General features: G+C 64.5%; 1 protein-coding gene across 1 annotated transcript in view; it reads left to right on the top strand.

Annotated features, from left to right (window-relative positions):
• The window catches only part of LOC123361600 (basement membrane-specific heparan sulfate proteoglycan core protein-like), a 43,489-nt gene extending 25,827 nt beyond the window's left edge, over positions 1 to 17,662 (top strand). The window contains exons 12-23 of the mRNA XM_045001607.1: positions 6,224 to 6,563; positions 7,237 to 7,364; positions 7,410 to 7,590; positions 7,841 to 7,999; positions 10,672 to 11,091; positions 11,252 to 11,503; positions 12,513 to 12,908; positions 14,412 to 14,663; positions 15,683 to 15,793; positions 15,938 to 16,029; positions 16,259 to 16,300; positions 16,634 to 17,662. Of these exons, the coding sequence (XP_044857542.1) occupies positions 6,224 to 6,563; positions 7,237 to 7,364; positions 7,410 to 7,590; positions 7,841 to 7,999; positions 10,672 to 11,091; positions 11,252 to 11,503; positions 12,513 to 12,908; positions 14,412 to 14,663; positions 15,683 to 15,793; positions 15,938 to 16,029; positions 16,259 to 16,300; positions 16,634 to 16,681 (2,421 nt within the window). The 3' untranslated portion in view covers positions 16,682 to 17,662. The remainder of the gene's footprint in view (positions 1 to 6,223; positions 6,564 to 7,236; positions 7,365 to 7,409; positions 7,591 to 7,840; positions 8,000 to 10,671; positions 11,092 to 11,251; positions 11,504 to 12,512; positions 12,909 to 14,411; positions 14,664 to 15,682; positions 15,794 to 15,937; positions 16,030 to 16,258; positions 16,301 to 16,633) is intronic.
• Positions 17,663 to 19,985: the final 2,323 nt, after the last annotated feature.

Genomic DNA, 19,985 nt, shown 5'->3' with positions numbered 1-19,985 from the left:
AAAACAAAAGACAGCAGAGAAAAGACAAGAAAAGATCTGCTGGAAATAGCCCCAGGAAAAGGAGGGAAAAGGAAGGAAACAAGTGGGGAGATTGGGGTGGGGGGAGGGTGACGCTGCTCATGGTGGGAAGGTCCCGTGTGCAGAGAGATGGGGAAGGGTCGTGTGCATGGGGGAGGGGGAGGGCAGATTTTTTTTAAAGAAGCACAGAGGCAGTGACGAACGGGGACAGATTCACTTTCTATTATTTGTTATTGTCTGTTTCTAAATGGCCCTAAGGGCTGGTCCCTGCTCAATGCCCCAGAGGAAGGTGAAAAACCTCCAGGGTCTCTGGCCAATCTGCCCTGGAGGAAAATTCGTCACAGTCACCAGTACAAAAGTTTGAGAACCGCTGCCTTAGAATATATGTTAACTACTTGTGCTCGACAATCTGTTGCATCTTGTACGTAGCTGGGACACTCGGAGGCAAGGTCTACATTAAACAGTTAGGTAAACCCAGCTATGTCCCTCAGGGGTGTGAGAAATCCACCCCCCCAGGTGATGCAGGGAACTTCCCTGCAAAGCGAATCTAAACCCTGCGGAGACGGGGCTCGGCTCGGTGGAAGGATTCTGCCATCAACCCAGCTCCACCTCCCAGGGAGGTGGATTAACCACAGCAACGGGAGAATCCCTGTGCCGTTGTGCCGCTGTAGAAAAGCCCAGAGCACCGTTCCCAGGCCCGAGGAAGGGCTCAGTGGAGCTCGAAAGCTCGGACGTTGGTCCAATGAAAGATATTCCCTCGCCACCTCCTCTCTCAGCTAAGACCAGTGGCCGTTCTTCTACCTGCAAGGAAAACCAGACCTGCTAATAGCCACTTGGTTGCTGTCACGCTGTGGGCCTCTTGCCAGGGCAGTTACCTTCACTCATTTCTTCCCAGTGGGAAAGGCCACCTCTGGTCTCCTCCCGTTTTGCATTCGGATCATCTGCAATCGTCTGTTCGACAGAATTTTATTTATAGTTTTTGCTTTCAAGTTATTCAGAGACATAAAGGGAAATGGCCTTTTGCTAAGTATCATTTGGCTTCCAGAAGGTCTAAATTGCTCACCTCCCAGTCCAGAGCTGAGCAAACTACGGCCCACGGGCCACATCCGGCCGCGGGACCCTCCTGCCCGGCCCCTGAGCTCCTGCCCCGGGAGGCTACCCCGGCCCCTCCCCCGCTGTGCCCGGCCCCGCAGCCTCAGCTCACCCGGCCGCCAGCGCTCTGGGCGGAGGGGCTGCAAGAGCCGTCGGCCTGCCCCGGTGCTCTACACCGCGCGGTGACGCGGCTGCCGGTCCTGGTGCTCTGAGCGGTGTGGTAAGGGGGCGGGGAACTGGGGGGGGAGCTGGGGGGTGGGGAGCCGGGGGGCGGGGAGCCAGGGGGGATGGCTAGGGGCGGGGGTCCTGGGAGGGGGCGGTTGGGGACAAGGAGCAGGGGGGTGGCTAGGGGAGGGGGTTCTGGGATGGGGCAGTGAGGGGACAAGGAGCAGGGGGGTTGGATAAGGTGTGGGGTCCCGGGGGGGGTTAGGGGCAGGGGGTCCCAGGAGGTGGGTGGTCAGGGGAGAAGGAGCAGGGGCAGTTGGATGGGTCGGGGGTTCTGAGGGGGGCAGTTGGGGGGCTGGGAGCAGGGGGGTTGGATAAGGTGTGGGGTCCCGGGGGGGGGTTAGGGGCAGGGGGTCCCGGGACGGGGTGGTTGGGGACAAGGAGCAGGGGGAGTTGGATGGGTCGGGGTTCTGAGGGGGGCAGTCAGGGGGCTGGGAGCAGGGTGGTTGGATAAGGTGTGGGGTCCCGGGGGGGCGGTTAGGGGCAGGGGGTCCCAGGAGGTGGGCGGTCAGGGGACAAGGAGCAGGGGGGTTGGATAAGGTGTGGGGTACCAGGGGGGTGGCTAGCGGTGGGGGGTCCCAGGAGGTGGGTGGTCAGGGGACAAGGAGCAGGGGGAGTTGGATGGGTCGGGGGTTCTGAGGGGGGCAGTCGGGGGGCTGGGAGCAGGGGGGTTGGATAAGGTGTGGGGTCCCGGGGGGGGCGGTTAGGGGCAGGGGGGCCCAGGAGGTGGTGGGGTGGGGAGAAGGAGCAGGGGTGGTTGGATGGGTCGGGGGTTCTGAGGGGGGCAGTCAGGGGGCTGGGAGCAGGGGGGTTGGATAAGGTGTGGGGTCCCGGGGGGGCGGTTAGGGGCAGGGGGTCCCAGGAGGTGGGTGGTTGGGGAGAAGGAGCAGGGGTGGTTGGATGGGTCGGGGGTTCTGAGGGGGGCAGTCAGGGGGCTGGGAGCAGGGGGGTTGGATAAGGTGTGGGGTCCCGGGGGGGGCGGTTAGGGGCAGGGGGTCCCAGGAGGGGGTGGTCAGGGGAGAAGGAGCAGGGGCAGTTGGATGGGTCAGGGGTTCTGAGGGGGGCAGTCGGGGGGCTGGGAGCAGGGGGGTTGGATAAGGTGTGGGGTCCCGGGGGGGGTTAGGGACAGGGGGTCCCAGGACGGGGTGGTTGGGGACAAGGAGCAGGGGGAGTTGGATGGGTCGGGGGTTCTGAGGGGGGCAGTCTGGGGGCGGGAAGTGGGAGGGGGAGGATAGGGAGCAGGGCGGGGCCAGGCTGTTTGGGGAGGCTCAGCCTTCCCTACCCGGCTCTCATACCGTTTCGTAACCCCAGTGTGGCCCTCAGGCCAGAAAGTTTGCCCGCCCCTGGGCTGGTCAGAGCTGCTCTGCGGAGTCCATGGCCCTGACTTTGAAGCCTGGTGTGTATTTGCTAGAGCTGGAAGATGCTCCCCTGCCCGCTGGACGGGCAGCGTCCCATGTCGGACTTTATTTCCGAAGTCAGTCACATCTGGAGAGGCAAGACCTGCGTTTCCTCAACTGAGGGAAGACACGGCCCCTCCGGTGCCCTACTGAGCGGGGTGGGCCTGGAAGGGTTAAAAGCCGCCCTTGGAGGGGGCTGGGCTGGTGGGGGGGGCAGCCCCAGCGGGGCCATGCCCCAGGCAGACCCAGCTGGCCCTATATAAAAGTGAGGGAAGCCAGGGGCAGACACAGGCCCTTCTAGCTGTGGGGGGAGACGGGCCTGGCTGCAGGGATCCAGAGAAGGTGCCTGGGTGGAGCGGGGCTGGGGAAGGCCATGGGATCTGGGGAGCTCTGGCCTGGAAACCCCCCAGGCTGCGGCCTAGCATAAGGCCAAACAGGTACTGGGGGTGCCGGGGGCAGCCCACGGGTAGGCAGAGGCGGCAGGTCCAGCCCCCCTTGCCGGTGATGAGTGGCTGACACTGCAGTCGGCCCCAGGGCGCGGGGCTGGTTGGTGGCTGGCAGTAGCCTATGACTGAGGTGAGGTGGGGGTTTCCCGGGGAGGGGAGACCCCGAGAGTGAGGGGTTACTGCCAAGGGGCTGCACCCCAGATAACGGGGCACCGGAGACCAGGGAGGGGTGCAGGGGCCAGTGGCAGTGGGACACCGGCCTGCAGAGGGAGCTCCAAGGCTGGAAACGAGCTAATTCCCAGGACACCAGCAAGAGGCACCGCAGGGGTTAGTCCCGCAGGCTAACAAACACGCGGATACATCCCTCACCTCCTGATGGAAATGGGCAGATTCACTTATTCCTTTTGGCCAGGTACAGCCACCTCTTCATGCACCCCAGTAAACAAGCAGAAATGATCACAATCCTTGGCAGAAATATAACCCCTTGCACAGCAGATCTGTGGAAATGCAAGTGTGGTTTCAATGCTCACCTTCAGCCTGTGCCTGTAGTCAGCTCCTGGAAGCAGCCGGCATGTTCTCCGGCTCCTAGGCAGAGGCGCGGCCAGGCTGGCGCTTGGGGTGGGAGCAGCACCTGGGAGCCGGACAGGTTGGTCGCTTTCCGGAGCCGCGTGGAGCCAAGACATGCAGTGAACCTGCCTCAGCCCCGGGCCCCGCGGTGCCGCCGACCGGCCTGTTAATGGCCCAGTCACCAGCGCTGACCGGACGCCTGGCAACCCGAACCCGGGTGCATCTGGGCCGGAGCCCGGCCGGGCTGGGCCCTCACTGCTGCCCCCTGCTGGTGAAGCACAGCCCAGCCCCCCGCAGGGCTCAGCCGGACAGGGGCTGCCCCGGGGAGGGAGCTCTCTGCCCCCCTCCTGCTGAACCGGGGATCAGCCCAGGCCTGATTTGCACCCCTGTGCTGGGACCCTCTGGGCTTTGCCCCTCGCTGCAGGGGGGCCGGGCTGGGGGTGGGGCCCAGGGAGCCGTGTCAGGTTCCGGCGCCCCAGGAGACGGGTTTAGTGGGTGTTTGGAGCCGACGGGCAGCGCTGGGTTGGACTTTGTGCCCCAGCTTGTCCGTCAGGCTGGGTCTGGGTGGGGGTGTCTGTGTCCATCTGTCGCCTGTTTCTGCTGGTCCCTGTTCCCCACGTGCCCTGTCTCTGGGCCGCTTCTCTTTTCAGTGAGTCCGACTTTCCTCCTGGCCGTGCCCTGGCTGACTGCACAGGGGGGGGGATCTTCACAGGGAGGGTGGGGGCCCCGTGACCAGTCAATCCCTGGCCCTGACTCACCCCCTCCCCCCCCCCCCCGGAGAAGCCCAGTCACTCCAGGCTCTGGGTCCCAGCACAGCCCCCTTCACACCCTGCCGGGCACCAGGGATCCACCCGCCTGCCAGGGACGGGACATGGGGCAGAGCTGCCCCCCCCGGGACAGCCCCACAGTGGTCAGCAGGTGGGAGGGGCTGGTCCTGACAGGTGCGGGGAGCCCAGGGCTACAGTAGCAGGGGGCTGCGGGTCGGGAGTGAGGGGCACCGGCAGAGCTGGGAGTGGGTGTGTATAGTGTGTTTGTGAGGGAACGGGGGGGGGGTCTGTCTCTCTCCCCCCCCACTTCCCACGGGCGGCCTCCAGGGATGAGCCCCCCCCCTCTGCACAACCTCCACTGGGGGGCGATATCTGGGGGGGGAGATTCCTGGAGGCTGTGGGGCCCTGTCCTCTTCCACGCCCCAGCCCCCCAGGGGACGATTTCTCCCTCGTGAGACACCCCCTCCCCCCAGGGCCGGACGCCCCCCACCCCCGTCGAAGGAGCAGTGTGGGGGGGGGCCTGGAGAGTCCGTCTGGAGATCCCGTGATGCTACCCTGCCCCCCCGCGCCTCCCCCGGTGTCCGGGTGGGGGCGGGGGGGCGGGTGAGTCCCCCTCCCCCCGGGGCAGGCAGGGCTGTCGGGAAGGGGGGGTCACGGTGCCAAAGGGGCCGCACCCCCGCCCCGTCCCCGCGCTGGGCCGGGCAAGGGAGGGGCTTCGTGCCAGCTCCGCTCCCTCCCCCCCCCCCGTCTCTGCCCTTTGCCCCCAACCGGGAACCAGGCGTCTCTGCTGCCCCGGCAGCTCCCGGCGGGTCCCGCAGCAGCGACGGGCGATGGGACGAATCCCCCACAGACCGGGCGGCCCTTGGCCGGGGATTCTCCTGGCAGGTCAGAGGGGGAGACCGTGGGACCCAGGTGTCCGGGACACAACAGCCTCCAATAGGAGAAAGCAGAGGGGCTGCGGGTCGGACTGAGGGGCACCGGCCGAGCTGGGTGGGGGCACCCCAGGGCTGGGGTAGCAGGAGGGGGCTCTGACGCTTCCTTCCCCAGGCTGGGTCCCACCCGAGGCTGCGCCCCAAAGCCCCGGGGGGCCCCATAGAAGCCCCATTGTTCCCCGCAGCTTCTGCTTTGCATGGGGGGATTAGCAGGGATCAGCTGTTTGTGTCTCTGTCCCAGAGCACTGGGGGGGACACACCCAGCCCCCCCTCACTGAACTCCCTCCCCCAGATCTAGCAGGCGGGACCAGCCCCACACAGCGACCCAGGGACCAGGTACCACCCCACGGGGGCCGGGGGGAGAAGGGAGAAGACCCTTCCCCTCCCCCTCCCCTCACTGGTTCCTTCCTCCCAAGCGAAGGGGAAGTGGGCGGACGAGGCGGCGGGGGGGAGTCTGAGGCGGGAGGGGCCCCGTGGGGCTGCCCTGCCTCTGGGTCCGGACTCCAGGGTCCCGGCCCAGAGACGCCGCCCCTGGGTCGAGGCAGGTCGCGCTGCAGGAAGAGGTGTCGGGGCAGCACCTGGCGAGGGGCCCCTTGTCCCTGGGAGGGTGGAGCCGGGGTGGGGGGACCCAGGTGTCCCGGACACACGGGGCTGGAACAGGGGACAGTGCAAGTGAAAGCAGAGGGGCTGCAGGTCGGGAGTGAGGGGCACCAGATAGGATCAGTCTCTCTGGTCTCCCCCCCCCCCCCGCAGCCTCCGTCCTGGGCTCCTGCCTCCAGCCGGCGCCGGCCCAGACCCCAGTGACCATCGTCCTCTCCCCGCCGAGCCCCGCGCTGGGAGGGGGCGTCAGCCTGGCCCCGCAGCCAACGCCACAGGACATGCGGTCCTGCAGCTGGTACCGATCAGCGACCGCTGCTGAACCCAGCCGGATCCTCACCTACTACCCAGCTCCAAACCCCGCTCAGCAGAACGGCCCGGCCCACACGGGGCGGGAGACAGCGGGGCCGGGCTGCGTCCTGCACATCGCGGGGTTAACGCTCAGCGACACCGGGAACTACACGGTGCAGATACTGAGCCCGACCAGCCCCGGCCTCGCCACGGTGCATCTGCGCGTCTCTGGTAAGTGCCACCCCCGGAGCTGCGCTGATCCCGTCCGTGTCCCCCCCCCCCCCCCCATCCCCGCCCCAGCGACGGGGCTCTGGGCGTCTCCCCCGGGGATGAGCCCGGCTGGTGAGGGGCTGTCGGGGGCCTGGGGGGGGGTCTGGCTCCCCAGGGCGGGGGTGTCCCCAGATCCCCCGGGGCATCTCTGACCCCGCCCTGTTTCCCCAGAGCTGCAGGCTGCGCAGCGGGGTGTGTGCGACCAGCTGCGGAGATAAGCCCCCCCCCCCGGTGCCCTGGTGCATGCTGGGAAGACCCCTGTATCCCGGGGGGGGGAGAGGTGTCTTTGCTGGTGGGGGTCAGACCCGCCTGCTCTTTTACTGCTGCTTTTCTAACTTTTGGAGCCTGCAGGGGAGGGGGACTCATGATGTCACTGGGGGCCCTTTGCACCAGGGCTCCCCAGATCCAGCCCCCCCCGGGCTGTCTGCAGCGGGGGGGGGGGGAGCCAGGCGCTGTTGGGGTCACACTCACTGGTCCCTGAAGGTGAAACTGGACCCAGAGCACCCAGCAGGGTGGGGGGCGCTGGCCCTGGGGGACTCGGGGGAGGTACTGGGGGCTGATATCCAGCCCAGGGGGGTCAGCGCTGGCCCTGGAGGGCTTGGCGGGGGGAGCGCTGGGACCTGCTGGCATCCAGGAGCCGGACGGCCAGAGCCAGAGCTGGGGGCTGGCACCTGCCCAGGCAGCTGGCGAACGCCCGGGCGCTGCGTGCGAGTCCTGACCCAGCCGCCCGGCGAGGCCCAGCGGGGGCAGCTCATCGTGGGCGTGAAGGGGGGGCTCTGCCTGTCAGTGTCTCCCGGGCATTAGCAGGCTCAGCTCTGGCTCCGGGACGGGGCGTCCCTCGCGCCCAGTGAGCGGCTGGGGCTGTCCCCTGACAACCGGACCCTCACGGTGCTGGGTGTCACCCGGGGCGACGCCGGCACCTACCAGTCCGAGGTCGGGAACCCCGTCAGCACCAACCGCAGCGAGCCCAGCACCATGACACTGGCTTGTGAGTAACTGCAGCCCCGGCCCCTGGCCCCTCTGGCCCTGCCGGCATCACCCAGCCACGGAGATGCGGCTGCCTCTGGGGTGTGGCAGGGGGCTGTTTATACCTTGCCCTGCTGGTGCCAATCCTCCCCCCAATCCCCTCCCTCTCTGTGTAGATGGGCTACAGCCTGCCAGGATAGACCCCCCAGGACCCATCACCCTGACCCTCGGGTCCCCTCTGACCCTGACGTGTGTCTCTGACTCCGTCCCAGCCCCGAGCTATCGCTGGGTTCTCAACGGCACCGACACTAACGAGACTGGGAGCAGCTTGAACGTTAACCCCACAACCTTGGATCAGCTGGGCACGTACAAGTGCCGGGCTCACAACCCCGTCACCGGCCTCATGGCTAGCGCAGAGATCAAGGGGCTGGGTGTCACGGGGTCCCCGGGCGCTGCTCTGGAGCTGCTCCCCACAAAGCCAGGCAGGACTCTGGGAGCCTCCTCTCCCTCGGAGCAGCCTGTCTGCAGGGCAAGAAGCTCCCCCGGCTTCACCTCCTGGGTCTCTCCTGGGAGCATTCAGCCTCCTCTGCCCCTCCGTGCGCTTCCCACAGCGAGTCGCCCCAGCGGGGTCCTGGGGGGGCCACAGGGTCCTGCCCCCCCACGGCGCAGTCAGACGTGACTCTCAGCCAGCCAGTGACACAGAGGTTTATTCAATGACAGGAACAGGGTCTAACACAGAGCTTGTAGGTACCGCGAACCGGACCCCTCGGCCGGGTCCATTCTGGGGGGCAGTGAGCCAGACCCCCACGTCTGCCCTCACTCCTCGTCCCCAGCCAGCCCCAGACTGACCCCCCCTCCAGCCCCTCCTCTGCTCAGTTCCTTTCCCAGGCCAGGAGGTCACCTGACCCCTTTGTCTCCAACACCTTCAGTTGGCACCTTTGCAGAGGAGGGGCCCAGGCCATCAGTTGCCAGGAGACAGTGTCAGGCATTTAGGTGCACTGGCCCCTTGCTCTGCAGCAATCACACCCCCTTATCACACCACCTGGATACTTAAGAACTGCAGAGGGGACACTGAGGCACCAACACCCTATTCAGAGCAAACATTAAGAACAGTCCCAGTTCATCTCAGGACCTAAGAGTCAAGTTGACGGGTCCTGGAGGGTCTATCCTGGCAGATTCTGGCCCATCTACACACAATGGGAGAGGATCGTTGGGAAGGAGGGGACCAGCAGAGCAAGGTATAAATAGGTGCCGCACCCCACCCCAGAGGCAGCCGCATCTCCGTGGCTGGTTGATGCCGGCAGGGCCAGGGGCAGGGCGGCCGGGGGTGGGACTGCAGTTACTCACAGGCCAGCACCACGGTGCTGGGTGAGTAGCTGGGCACCGTGCCCCACACCCGCGTCTGTCTCAGATACACAGAGCACAGGGGCCTCCCTTGCTGTCTGTCCAGCCAGTGCCCTGGCCAGAGCGGGTCTGTCCTGTCTCCCGCCGGGTGCCTTCTCTGCATGGGACGTGCCCTGTCACTCCGTGCACCAACCCCATGGGTCAGCGCCGTTCCTGCGCCCTGGGCTCTCCCCGGCTCTGAAGCCTGGGGGCTGGCTTCTCCAGGTGTGTTCTGGATTCTGCCCTCGGGCTCTGTTCTCCAGGGGACGCTCCTGTCTGTCTCCAGTCTGGATCAGACACCCCCTGTCGCCTGTCACTGTCTGCGCCGATCCCGCTCCCCGTGCTGGGGGCTCTCGGCTATTTCACTGTCTCTCCAGCCACATCCCCCTGCGCTCTGGTCCGGCCCAGGGCCCAGCTCCACCCCGTGGGCTCTGTCCTGTGGGGGCTGCTCCCAGCCGTGCTGCAGCTGGGCCGGATGCTGCCTGTCGCCTTCCAAGTGATGCCCGACCCGTCCGATCAGCACGTCGAGTGCCCTGCGCTGTGCCCGTCTCTCCCTCCCAGCTCCGTCCTGTCTCTGCCCCATGTGGCATCTGTCCTCTGTGGGACGCCCCCATCACACCCCACTGCAGCTCAGACAGCAGATTCCTGCCCCCCTGGCGCCTCCGGCTGGGTCCCACCTGGGCCGGGCCTGTGGCCATGGCTCTGGCGGGGGGTGTTGGTCTGTACCCGCTATCAGCCTACGGGCTGGCTCCAGGCCCCCAGCCACGCACCGGGTCTGTGTCCCCGCCTGAGATCTGGGCACTGCTGGCCCCGGCGCTGCCTCCTGGGGGTGGGTAGCCGCCGCTAGCGGATGGGGCAGATCGGGGGGTGGGGGTGGGCGGGGAAGCACCATGTCTCTGAGCCGCTGTTTCTTCCTTTGCTCTGTTGATTCTCTCCTGGGACTCACCAGCTCCTTCCTGGCGCGCCTGCCCCCCACGGCCCCCGCGCTGCTCGGAGCCCCCCAGCAAGGGGAGCTGGAGAGTGAATTAGCCAGCGGGCAGGACAGGGAGCTCGGAGGGAGACAGGGGGATGGGGCTGCCCTGAGGGAGCAGACGGGAGGGGACGTTACCAGCCCCCCGGGGAAGGGGGTACAGACTGGAGGGGTTTCCATGACCCTGTCGCTGGAGTCCAGACGCCCCCTCCCCAGTCAGACTCTCGTGGGCCGTGGGGAGAACCCAGGGGGCCTGGGGCTGCAAGGCCCTTGCTGAGCTATGGGGCTGGGTAGGAATGGGGAGCAGTGCTAGGCTGGGCAGCTGTCCCCACCACGACATCACCCCGATCTCCCTGGGGACGGTGAGCGGTTCTGGCTGACTGCCCACGATGCACCAGCGAGGTCACCCCACCCCCGCCCTGGGTCTGGGATGGGCAGCGCCGTCCAGGTCAGTGGGGACGGCAAGGAACCGGCACAGGGCCGTGGCCACGGGGCAATGCCAGCAGCACCAGGCGACCTGTGGGGTTGTGACCCTTGAGTCGGGCCCAAACCGTCACGGGATCGGCTTGAAAATCCTGCTGTCGGGACGCAGCCTGGGATCTGGTACAACAACAGCCGAGAGTCTTTTAAAAATAACGGGGCTCCGGGATCCAGAGCCTCAGGGAGGCACCAATAACTGTGATACTCAACGCCGGGGAGGGACCCTCTGCCGGAGCCCAGAAGGCGACTGCCCGTCTCCACAGCTCTGAGGGGCAAAGGGTGAAGGACCCTTCCCACGACACCACAGGGCAATGGCAACAGGACACTTACCCCAGTCCCGCGGGGCGGTGGCCCCAATCCCAGGTGGATGGAGGGGCAGGACACACGGTAACGCTCTCTCTGTTCCCTGCACAGAAAAGCTTGCCAAGCCCACGGTGACGGCCAGCAAAACCCAGGTGCCTGAGAATGGGACCCTCACCCTCACGTGCAACACTTCCCCCAGCGCCGACACCATGCTCTGGCTCCAGAACGGGTCGTACCTCGCACCCAACAAGCGGCTGGGGCTGTCCCCTGACAACCGGACCCTCACGGTGCAGAATTTCACCTGGGGCGACGCCGGGACCTACCAGTGCGAGGTCGGGAACCCTGTCAGCACTGAACGCAGCGAGCCCAGCACCGTGACGCTGGCCTGTGAGTAACTGCAGCCCCGTCCCCCGGCCGCGCTGCCCCTGCCCTGGCAGCATCACCCAGCCACAGAGATGCGGCTGCCTCTGGGGTGGGGTGCGGCACCTATTTATACCTTGTTCTGCTGGTCCCCTCCTTCCCAACGATCCTCTCCCATTGTGTGTAGATGGGCCAGAATCCGCCAGGATAGACCCTCCAGGACCCGTCAACCTGACCCTTGGGTCCCGTCTGACCCTGACATGTGTCGCCGACTCTGTCCCAGCCCCGAGCTATTCCTGGTTTCTCAATGGCAACAAATTACCCCAGACCGGGAGCAGCTTGACCTTTGACCTGACAACGTTAAATCTGGGCACATACAAGTGCCAGGCTGACAACCCTGTCACTGGCCTCACGGCTAACGCGGCGATCGAGGTGCTGGGTGAGCAGCCGGGCACCGCGCCTTACGCCCGCATCTGTCTCAGACACACAGAGCACAGGGGCCTCTGTTGCTGTCTGTCCAGCCAGCGTTCTGGCCACAGCGGGTCTGTCCTGTCTCCTGCCGGGTGCCTTGTCTGCATGGGACGTGCCCTGTCACTCCGTGCACCAACCCCGTGGGTCAGCGCCGTTCCTGCACCCTGGGCTCTCCCCGGCTCTGAAGCCTGGGGGCTGGCTTCTCCAGGTGTGTTCTGGATTCACCCCTCGAGCTCTGTTCTCCAGGGGACGCTCCCGTCTGTCTCCAGTCCGGATCAGACACCCCCTGTCGCCTGTCACTGTCTGCGCCGATCCTGATCCCCGTGCTGGGGACTCTCGGCTAGTTCACTGTCTCTCCAGCCACATCCCCCTGCCCTCTGGTCCGGCCCAGGGCCCAGCTCCACCCCGTGGGCTCTGTCCTGTGGGGGCTGCTCCAGTTGTGCTGCAGCTGGGCCGGACGCTGCCTGTCGCCTTCCAAGTGATGCCCGACCCGTCCGATCAGCACGTCGAGTGCCCTGCGCTGTGCCCGTCTCTCCCTCCCGGCTCCGTCCTGTCCCTGCCCCTCTGGGGCATCTGTTCTCTGTGGGACGCCCCCATCACACCCCACTGCAGCTCAGACAGCAGATTTCTGCCCCCCTGGCGCCTCCGGCTGGTTCCCACCTGGGCCGGGCGTGTGGCCATGGCTCTGGCGGGGGGTGTTGGTCTGTACCCGCTGTCACCCTACGGGCTGGCTCCAGGCCCCCAGCCACGCACCGGGTCTGTGTCCAGACTCACAACCCCGTCACCAGCCGCACTGCCTGGGCGTCTGTCGCCGTGCGGGTGACAGGGACGGGTGAGTCCCTGGTATGAAGCAACGCGCTGCAGACACAGGGATCCCAGTGCTGGCACCAACGCCCCAGCACAGCGCTAGGGGGCCCGGGCTGCAGGGAGCGGGGTGAGGGGATTGTGGCTGAACGTCTGATTCAACCCCCCTCCAGTCTCTCCTCCAGACGCCCCTCGTCCAGGTCTCTCTGCTGGGGCCGTCGCTGAGATCGTCATCGGGTCACTGGCGTGGGCGGCGCTGGTCGGAGTCTTGGAGTCTTGCTCTATTTCCTCTGTGAGTAAGAGCCCCCCCACGGTGATGCCGAACCAAACCCAGGTGCCCGAGAATGGGACCCTCACCCTCATGTGCAACACTTCCCCCAGCGCCGACACCGTGCTCTGGCTCCAGAACGGGTCGTACATCGCACCCAACAAGCAGCTGGGGCTGTCCCCTGACAAACGGACCCTCACGGTGCAGAATTTCACCTGGGGCGACGCCGGGACCTACCAGTGCGAGGTCGGGAACCCCGTCTGCACTAAACGCAGCGAGCCCAGCACCGTGACGCTGGCCTGTGAGTAACTGCAGCCCCGTCCCCCGGCCGCCCTGCCCCTGCCCTGGCAGCGTCACCCAGCCACGGAGATGCGGCTGCTTCTGGGGTGGTGTGTGGCTGTCATGGTTTTACCCTCACTTGAAACTGGGGGGTTTCAAGTTGAGGACCAGCATGTATCCCCCCACCCTAAATCCAAGGGTAGGTCTCCTTTTTGCTGCCACCACTCGGTCGATTCACGTGGGCCGAGACACCCCTGTTTCCCCCCCCCTCCTCTTTCCAAAGACGTTCCCTGGGGAAACACAGATCAACTCACAGAGGGAGAAGCCTCCCCCCTCCCCTCTCTGCCGGAGATAAGCTTGTCTCACCACCGAGAGAGAGTCTCTCAGCCCCCTCCCTCTGTATCCACAGTAGAAGGGATGTAATCAAATCTTTATAGAAAGAATTTATTAAAAGAAAAACAAGAAAATACACAATCTCTATGAGTCCAAGCTGGACACTCATAGGGTATAACCTTACTAATTTCTAGAGAGAATCCTCTCTCCTTCTCAGTACAAACAATACAGGCAGAATTAAGAATGATCAATAACAACCACACAGAATTGCAAACATAGGATTATTAGATGAGGACACAAATACCTTTCTAATACTCACTATCTTGACTAGAAGAAATTAGTTCAGAAAGATGGAAACTTGTAGAAGACTTGATTAAACATCTGGACCCTTGTAACTCCAAAGGGCTAAGAACAACACACACACACGAACAGAGAGAAAAAGTTCCCTCCTAGGAATTTCAAATTCTCTTCCCTGATTGGTCCTCAGGTCATGTGTTCACTAGTGATAGGGAAAATTTGCCCCCCCTGTCCAGCCTAGGTTATTATTTGCTTGCAGCATTTATTGTATTAGGCCCAAAGGCCTATAGTCTAGACAATTGTTATATATAAAGCCAAGGTTTGCATTTCTGCTTTTAATATGTTTATCTGTACAGAGGGCATTCAGGGAAAATGAGGAACCAAAAGAAGGAAATAAGAAAGGAGTGTTCAGCTTGTTTTTAGATTGCTTTATGAATTTTAGCCTGTATAATGTAACCACAAAGAAAGGGTCTTAAGACTGGCAGACCACCAACGAAAACTGCCCAGAAACAATAAAAGGAAACACCATATATGGAAGAAAACTGAAGTAGCTTGCTAATGGTACAATTGATACTCCTAAATAAGGAACTTTTAAGTAAATGCTAATTTGCGGTTTTAACCTTTATAAGCTTGGTAAAATTTGTAACAGGCAGAGGGGAGCTTAACCCTCTCCCTGCATGCATGCTTGTACTCCAATAAAGTGCCTCAGGCTGCCTGATTCTAAATTTAAAGGTGTGGTCAATTTTTTTTCCACAACACTAGGTACTATGTGTTAACCCTTTACAGGTGAACTTAACCCTTAACTAACTATTCATGACAGTGGCCCCAGACTCACCTATTTATACCTTGTTCTGCTGTCCCCTCCTTCCCAACGATCCTCTCCCATTGTGTGTAGATGGGCCAGAATCCGCCAGGATAGACCCTCCAGGACCCGTCAGCCTGACTCTTGGGACCCGTCTGACCCTGACATGTGTCGCCGACTCTGTCCCAGCCCCGAGCTATTCCTGGTTTCTCAATGGCAACAAATTACCCCAGACCGGGAGCAGCTTGACCTTTGACCTGACGACGTTAAATCTGGGCACGTACAAGTGCCAGGCTTACAACCCTGTCACTGGCCTCACGGCTAACGCGGCGATCGAGGTGCTGGGTGAGTAGCCGGGCACCGCGTCCCACGCCCGCCTCTGTCTCAGACACACAGAGCACAGGGGCCTCCGTTGCTGTCTGTCCAGCCAGCGTCCTGGCCACAGCGGGTCTGTCCTGTCTCCTGCCGGGTGCCTTGTCTGCATGGGACGTGCTCTGTCACTCCGTGCACCAACCCCGTGGGTCAGCGCCGTTCCTGCACCCTGGGCTCTCCCCGGCTCTGAAGCCTGGGGGCTGGCTTCTCCAGGTGTGTTCTGGATTCACCCCTCGAGCTCTGTTCTCCAGGGGACGCTCCCATCTGTCTCCAGTCCGGATCAGACACCCCCTGTCGCCTGTCACTGTCTGCGCCGATCCTGATCCCCGTGCTGGGGACTCTCGGCTAGTTCACTGTCTCTCCAGCCACATCCCCCTGCCCTCTGGTCCGGCCCAGGGCCCAGCTCCACCCCGTGGGCTCTGTCCTGTGGGGGCTGCTCCCAGTCGTGCTGCAGCTGGGCCGGACGCTGCCTGTCGCCTTCCAAGCGACGCCCGACCCGTCCGATCAGCAGGTCGAGTGCCCTGCGCTGTGCCCGTCTCTCCCTCCCGGCTCCGTCCTGTCCCTGCCCCTCTGGGGCATCTGTTCTCTGTGGGACGCCCCCATCACACCCCACTGCAGCTCAGACAGCAGATTCCTGCCCCCCTGGCGCCTCCGGCTGGTTCCCACCTGGGCCGGGCGTGTGGCCATGGCTCTGGCGGGAGGGTGGAGGGGGGGTCAGTCTGTACCCACTATCAGCCAAGGGCTGGCTCCAGGCCCCCAGCCGCGCACCGGGTCTGTGTCCAGACTCACAACCCCGTCTCCGGCCGCACTGCCTGGGCGTCTGTCGCCGTGCGGGTGACAGGGACGGGTGAGTCCCTGGAATGAAGCAACGTGCTGCAGACACAGGGATCCCAGTTCTGGCACCAACGCCCCAGCACAGCGCTAGGGGTCCCGGGCTGCAGGGAGCGGGATGGGGGGATTGTGGCTGAACATCTGACCCAACCCCCCTCCAGTCTCTCCTCCAGACGCCCCTCGTCCGGGTCTCTCTGCTGGGGCCGTCGCTGGGATCGTCATCGGGTCACTGGCGGGAGCGGCGCTGGTCGGAGTCTTGGTCTATTTCCTCTGTGAGTAAGAGCACCCCTCCCCCTGGAAAGCCAGGACTCCTGGGTTCTCTCCCTGGCTCTGGGAGGGGAGTGGGGTTTAGTGGTTAGAGCAGGGGGTGCTGGGACCAGGACCCCAATTCCAGCATCTCTGATGATTCCTCCCAGACTCTCGCTGCCGGAATGAGACCCCCAGGGAGAACGAGGCACCCATCCCAGTGTACGAGAACCTGCCCCCTACAGCTGGGGCGGGGCCAGTGGTGAGTGACAAGGGCTCAGCCCCCCCCCCCCGCTATTCCCCTCCTCTGCGGGTGCCCCTCAGTCTGGACCTGCAGCCCCCAGCCAGTTTACCCTGTCCCCTTTGGGCGGAGGTGGGGAGGTTACACAAACCCGGGGTCCCATTGACTGTCCCAGGGTGTCCCCCCCGAGCTCGGCTGTGGGGTCTCCGGGGTCTGGTGCTAACGACCCTCTTGCCTCTGTCTCCTGCAGGCCCAGCCTGGGAGCCCCCCTGACCCCAGCCCCATGTACCAGGTGAGCGCCGGCCCCTGTATCCTCCCCCGTAGGGGGGTAGGACCCAGTGGAGGGAGGAGGGAGCTGCCCCCCCAGAAGCCCTATGGCTGGGAATGGGGCTGGTTATCACATCCCCCGGGGGGGCAGAGTGAGCCAGAGGGGGACCAGCCGGGAGCCCCAGGGCTGAGGGGAGGGGCTGGGGGGGCCCAGCACTGGGGGGGGGAGGGATGGGCCCCCCAGGACGGGAGGGGCTGTTGGGGCCCGTGGGGGGAGCTGGGGGGCTGGGTCCTGCAGGGTGGGGTCCCCAGCTCTCCCCTGGGGCATCTCTGGCTGAATCGTCCCCGTTTCCCCCAGACGCTGCAGCCCCGACAGCCGGACGTGTACGAGGAGCTGAAGAAGTGACGCCCCCTCCTGCCCCCGGGGCCTGCTGGGAGGGGCCCGGGGCATGCTGGGAAAGGCGCGTCCCTGAGCCTGGGTCCCGACGTCCCGTCGATGACGCGTTAAAGGGCAGGAACAGTCACCGCCCGGCCCGTGGGTCCGTCCGTCCGTCCGTCTGTCCATGCTGCTCCCTGGGCCCATCACCGCAGCGTCTGGGCCCCTGCGAGGAAATCAGAAAGTCGGCGCCTGTGACTGGCTCCGGCTCCGTTGTGCCCAGCACAGGATTCGGCTGGTGACGTCTCACGACCAAACACCCCCCGGCCTGGGGCACGTGCCCTGTTCTCTGCCCGCCTGACCTGGGCCTGGCGCTCTGTGTCCCACACCAGGCCGTGGGAGCTCCCCACTGCTCGGAGGGGCCCGGGCGGCTCAGTGACCGGCCTGGTCCCACGGGGAGTCTGTGGGGCTGCAGGGACTCAGACCCGGGTCTCCGCAGTGCCCGGCTGGTGCCCAAACCAGGGCCAGGGGTCCCTGCCCAGGGCTTCCCCCCACCCTCCCCCCAGTGCCCGGCCCCACGTCTTCCCCTCCCGGGGGCCGTTCTCCCCTGCAGAGCTGTGAGCAGCGACGCCGACCCACCCGCCCAGCCGGGACCCGGGACCCCTGGCGGAGGGCACAGGGCACTGAGGGGTTCACGGGGCCCCCGGCCCTGACGTCTCCAGACCAGCCCCCAAAGGGGCTCGGGAGGTCCTTGCCCGGAGCCGGCAGCGCTGGGCGCGGTGACCGCGGTGTGCCGTGTGCCGGGAGCACGTCCGGAGCTGTGTCTGGCCTGTGTCCCAGGGGCTGGTTCCAGCCAGGCAGCGGGAGGCGCCAGGCCCGTCCCCGGCAGACAGGAGGTACCAGGCCGTTCTCTGTGCCCGGCTCCGGGGGCGCTGGGTGGTGCTGAGCTCGCCAGGCGGCTGGTTCCACCCGGAGCCAGGCCCCAGCAGCATCTGCACCAGGCCCAGGGAAGCAGCCAGGAGGGAAAAGCGCCCAGTGCGGGGTGGGGAGGGGGTTTCTGAGGACAGACGCTGGCTGGGGGGAGAGGTATCGTGGGGTGTGGGGGGCACCCAGGGTCCTGCCCCGAGGGGAGCAGCTGCCAGCGGGTTTGTCTCCTGCAGGGAGCGTTGGAGCCCGGCCGGCTGGGAGCCGGGGGGAGCTGGACACTGGGGGGGCTGAACCCCGCAGGAGCTGCCGGGGCAGGTTCGGGGCACTGGGAAGCGAGTTCCCAGTTTATTCTCCATCTCACCCGTTGTCCCGTGAACTCCAGCGGCTCCTTCTCCCAGCTCTGGGCAATGAGCTCAGCCTGGTTTTCTCTGTAACCCCTGGCCGGGCCGGGGCCGAGCGGGGCGGGTTGGGGGTCACTGCTCAGCTGGGGGTTCTGGGCTCTGGGGGGAGCTGGGAACTCGGCCAATGGGCAGTGCCAGGGGCTGGGGTGGGGGAGGGAGGGTGCCGATTGTGGACCTGCCAAGGGCTGAGTGGGGGTTGTGTCACCCATGGCCGGAGGGAGGGGTCGGGCATCTGACAAGGCTCCTTGTGCCAGGGCAGGGATGTGACGCTCTGAGCCTCGGGGGACACCCTGCACCCCCATGTTCATCCTTATAACATGATTGTAATAATTGGAGATATACCAATCTCCTGGGACTGGAAGGGACCTTGAAAGGTCATCGAGTCCAGCCCCTGCCTTCACTAGCAGGACCCATTTTTGCCCCAGATCCCTAAGTGGCCCCCTCAAGGATTGAACTCACAACCTTGGGGTTAGCAGGCCAATGCTCAAACCACGTCCAGTGTGAAGTTTGTCACGTCGGGCGTCTTCGGCAGGCTCCTGATGCCCTGAGCATGGCTGTTACAGGCTGTAATTTCATGTAGATCGTTATGAGGCTGAAAATGTGTCCTCATGGCTTAAAGCCGCCCAGGCAAAACCCTCCAGGAGCAGAGGGGCGGTTCACACCTCATCAGGGCAGGTATGGGACAAACCCAGCCCAGCCTCACGGGAACAAGGGACACTGGCCCAGGCAGCCACAAAGGGTCTGTTGGACTCTCCAGTGAGTCACCCCCCTGCCCTGGGTCAGTCAGGGGCTGCGATGAGGTGACGCTCACCTGACTCGGGGGGGGGGGCAAAGCCAGGAGGGAAGAAAGAACAGGATAAAAGGGAGACGTTTGCCATGTTCTCTCGCTTCCACCTCCATCCCCAGACACTGGCACCAAGCGACTGAAGCGCTGATCTAAGGGGAGAGGCTGGCTGAGGGGCGACCAGCCCGTGGTGAGAAGCAGCTAGGTTTGTAAAGGCACTGAAAGGGTTAAGCTCAGCTTAGAATGTGTTTTGCTTTTATTTCATTTGACCAAAGCTGACTTGTGCTTTGACTTAGAATCACTTAAAACTTCTCTCTGTGGTTAATAAATCTGTTTGTTCTACCTGAATTTTTTGAGGCCAGTGTGTTCAATGTCCTCTTGAAATCTTTGAATAGGCTTTAATGTAATGACATCCTTGGGGTTCGGGTGAATTAAAGGGTAGGGGTGTCAGGCATATGGAAGGGGACTGTTGCCCCCTTACTAACACTCAATGGGGGTGTTTGGTTGGTGGCTCCCAGCACTAAAAGGGGAGGGGTCGATGGGGAATCAGGAGCCTGAGACTGACAGTCCCCAGGAACAATGGGGAGAGGCCAGTGCTCCAGGTCAGCCTGACTGACAGGACGGGCCGGCTCAGCAGGGAGTCAGGGGGGTCCCATCCTCTGTGTGAGCTGGAATTGCCTGGGTCAGACAGGGTGGGGCCGAGCTAAGGAGAGAGCAGGGGCCCGAGCTGAGCTGGGAGCAGAGCCCGAGGGGCCAGAGCAGCAGCCCAGGGAGCTGGAGGCAGAGCAGCAGCAGCAGCCGTGCTGAGGTAGAGGAGTGGGGCTGGGGCTGGGGTGGGGGCTGGGGCTGGGGCGAGGCAGAGGAGTGGGGCTGGGGCTGGGGCGGGGGCTGGGGCTGGGGCTGGGGCGGGGGCTGGAGCAGTCTGGAGCCGGGTGTGGTGAGCAGCTAGGGAGAGCGACGATGGGGGGGACCCTGGGCAAAGGGCCCAGCGCAGAAAGACTCCCCCAGCCAAGGGTCCCTGCAGGCCAGGCTGGGAGGGGGATCTTAGCCCGGCGGGAGGCTGACGCTGGGAAGGGTCCCAAAGCCCGGAGGCGTGTGGCCACCACCATTGCAAGTGTCCCACCCGCAGCGTCCCTGCAGCTCAGCCAGGGCCTGAGAAGGAGGCCTGGGACCTACAAGGAACAGACTGTGAAGTGCCCTGACGTCCAGAGACACTGTCTGT

The sequence above is a fragment of the Mauremys mutica genome, unplaced genomic scaffold (assembly GCF_020497125.1).
Source record: "Mauremys mutica isolate MM-2020 ecotype Southern unplaced genomic scaffold, ASM2049712v1 Super-Scaffold_339, whole genome shotgun sequence".
Classification (NCBI taxonomy): Eukaryota; Metazoa; Chordata; order Testudines; family Geoemydidae; genus Mauremys; species Mauremys mutica.
The sequence above is the reverse complement of the archived record's forward strand: the minus strand, read 5'-3'. Positions and strand labels throughout refer to the sequence as shown.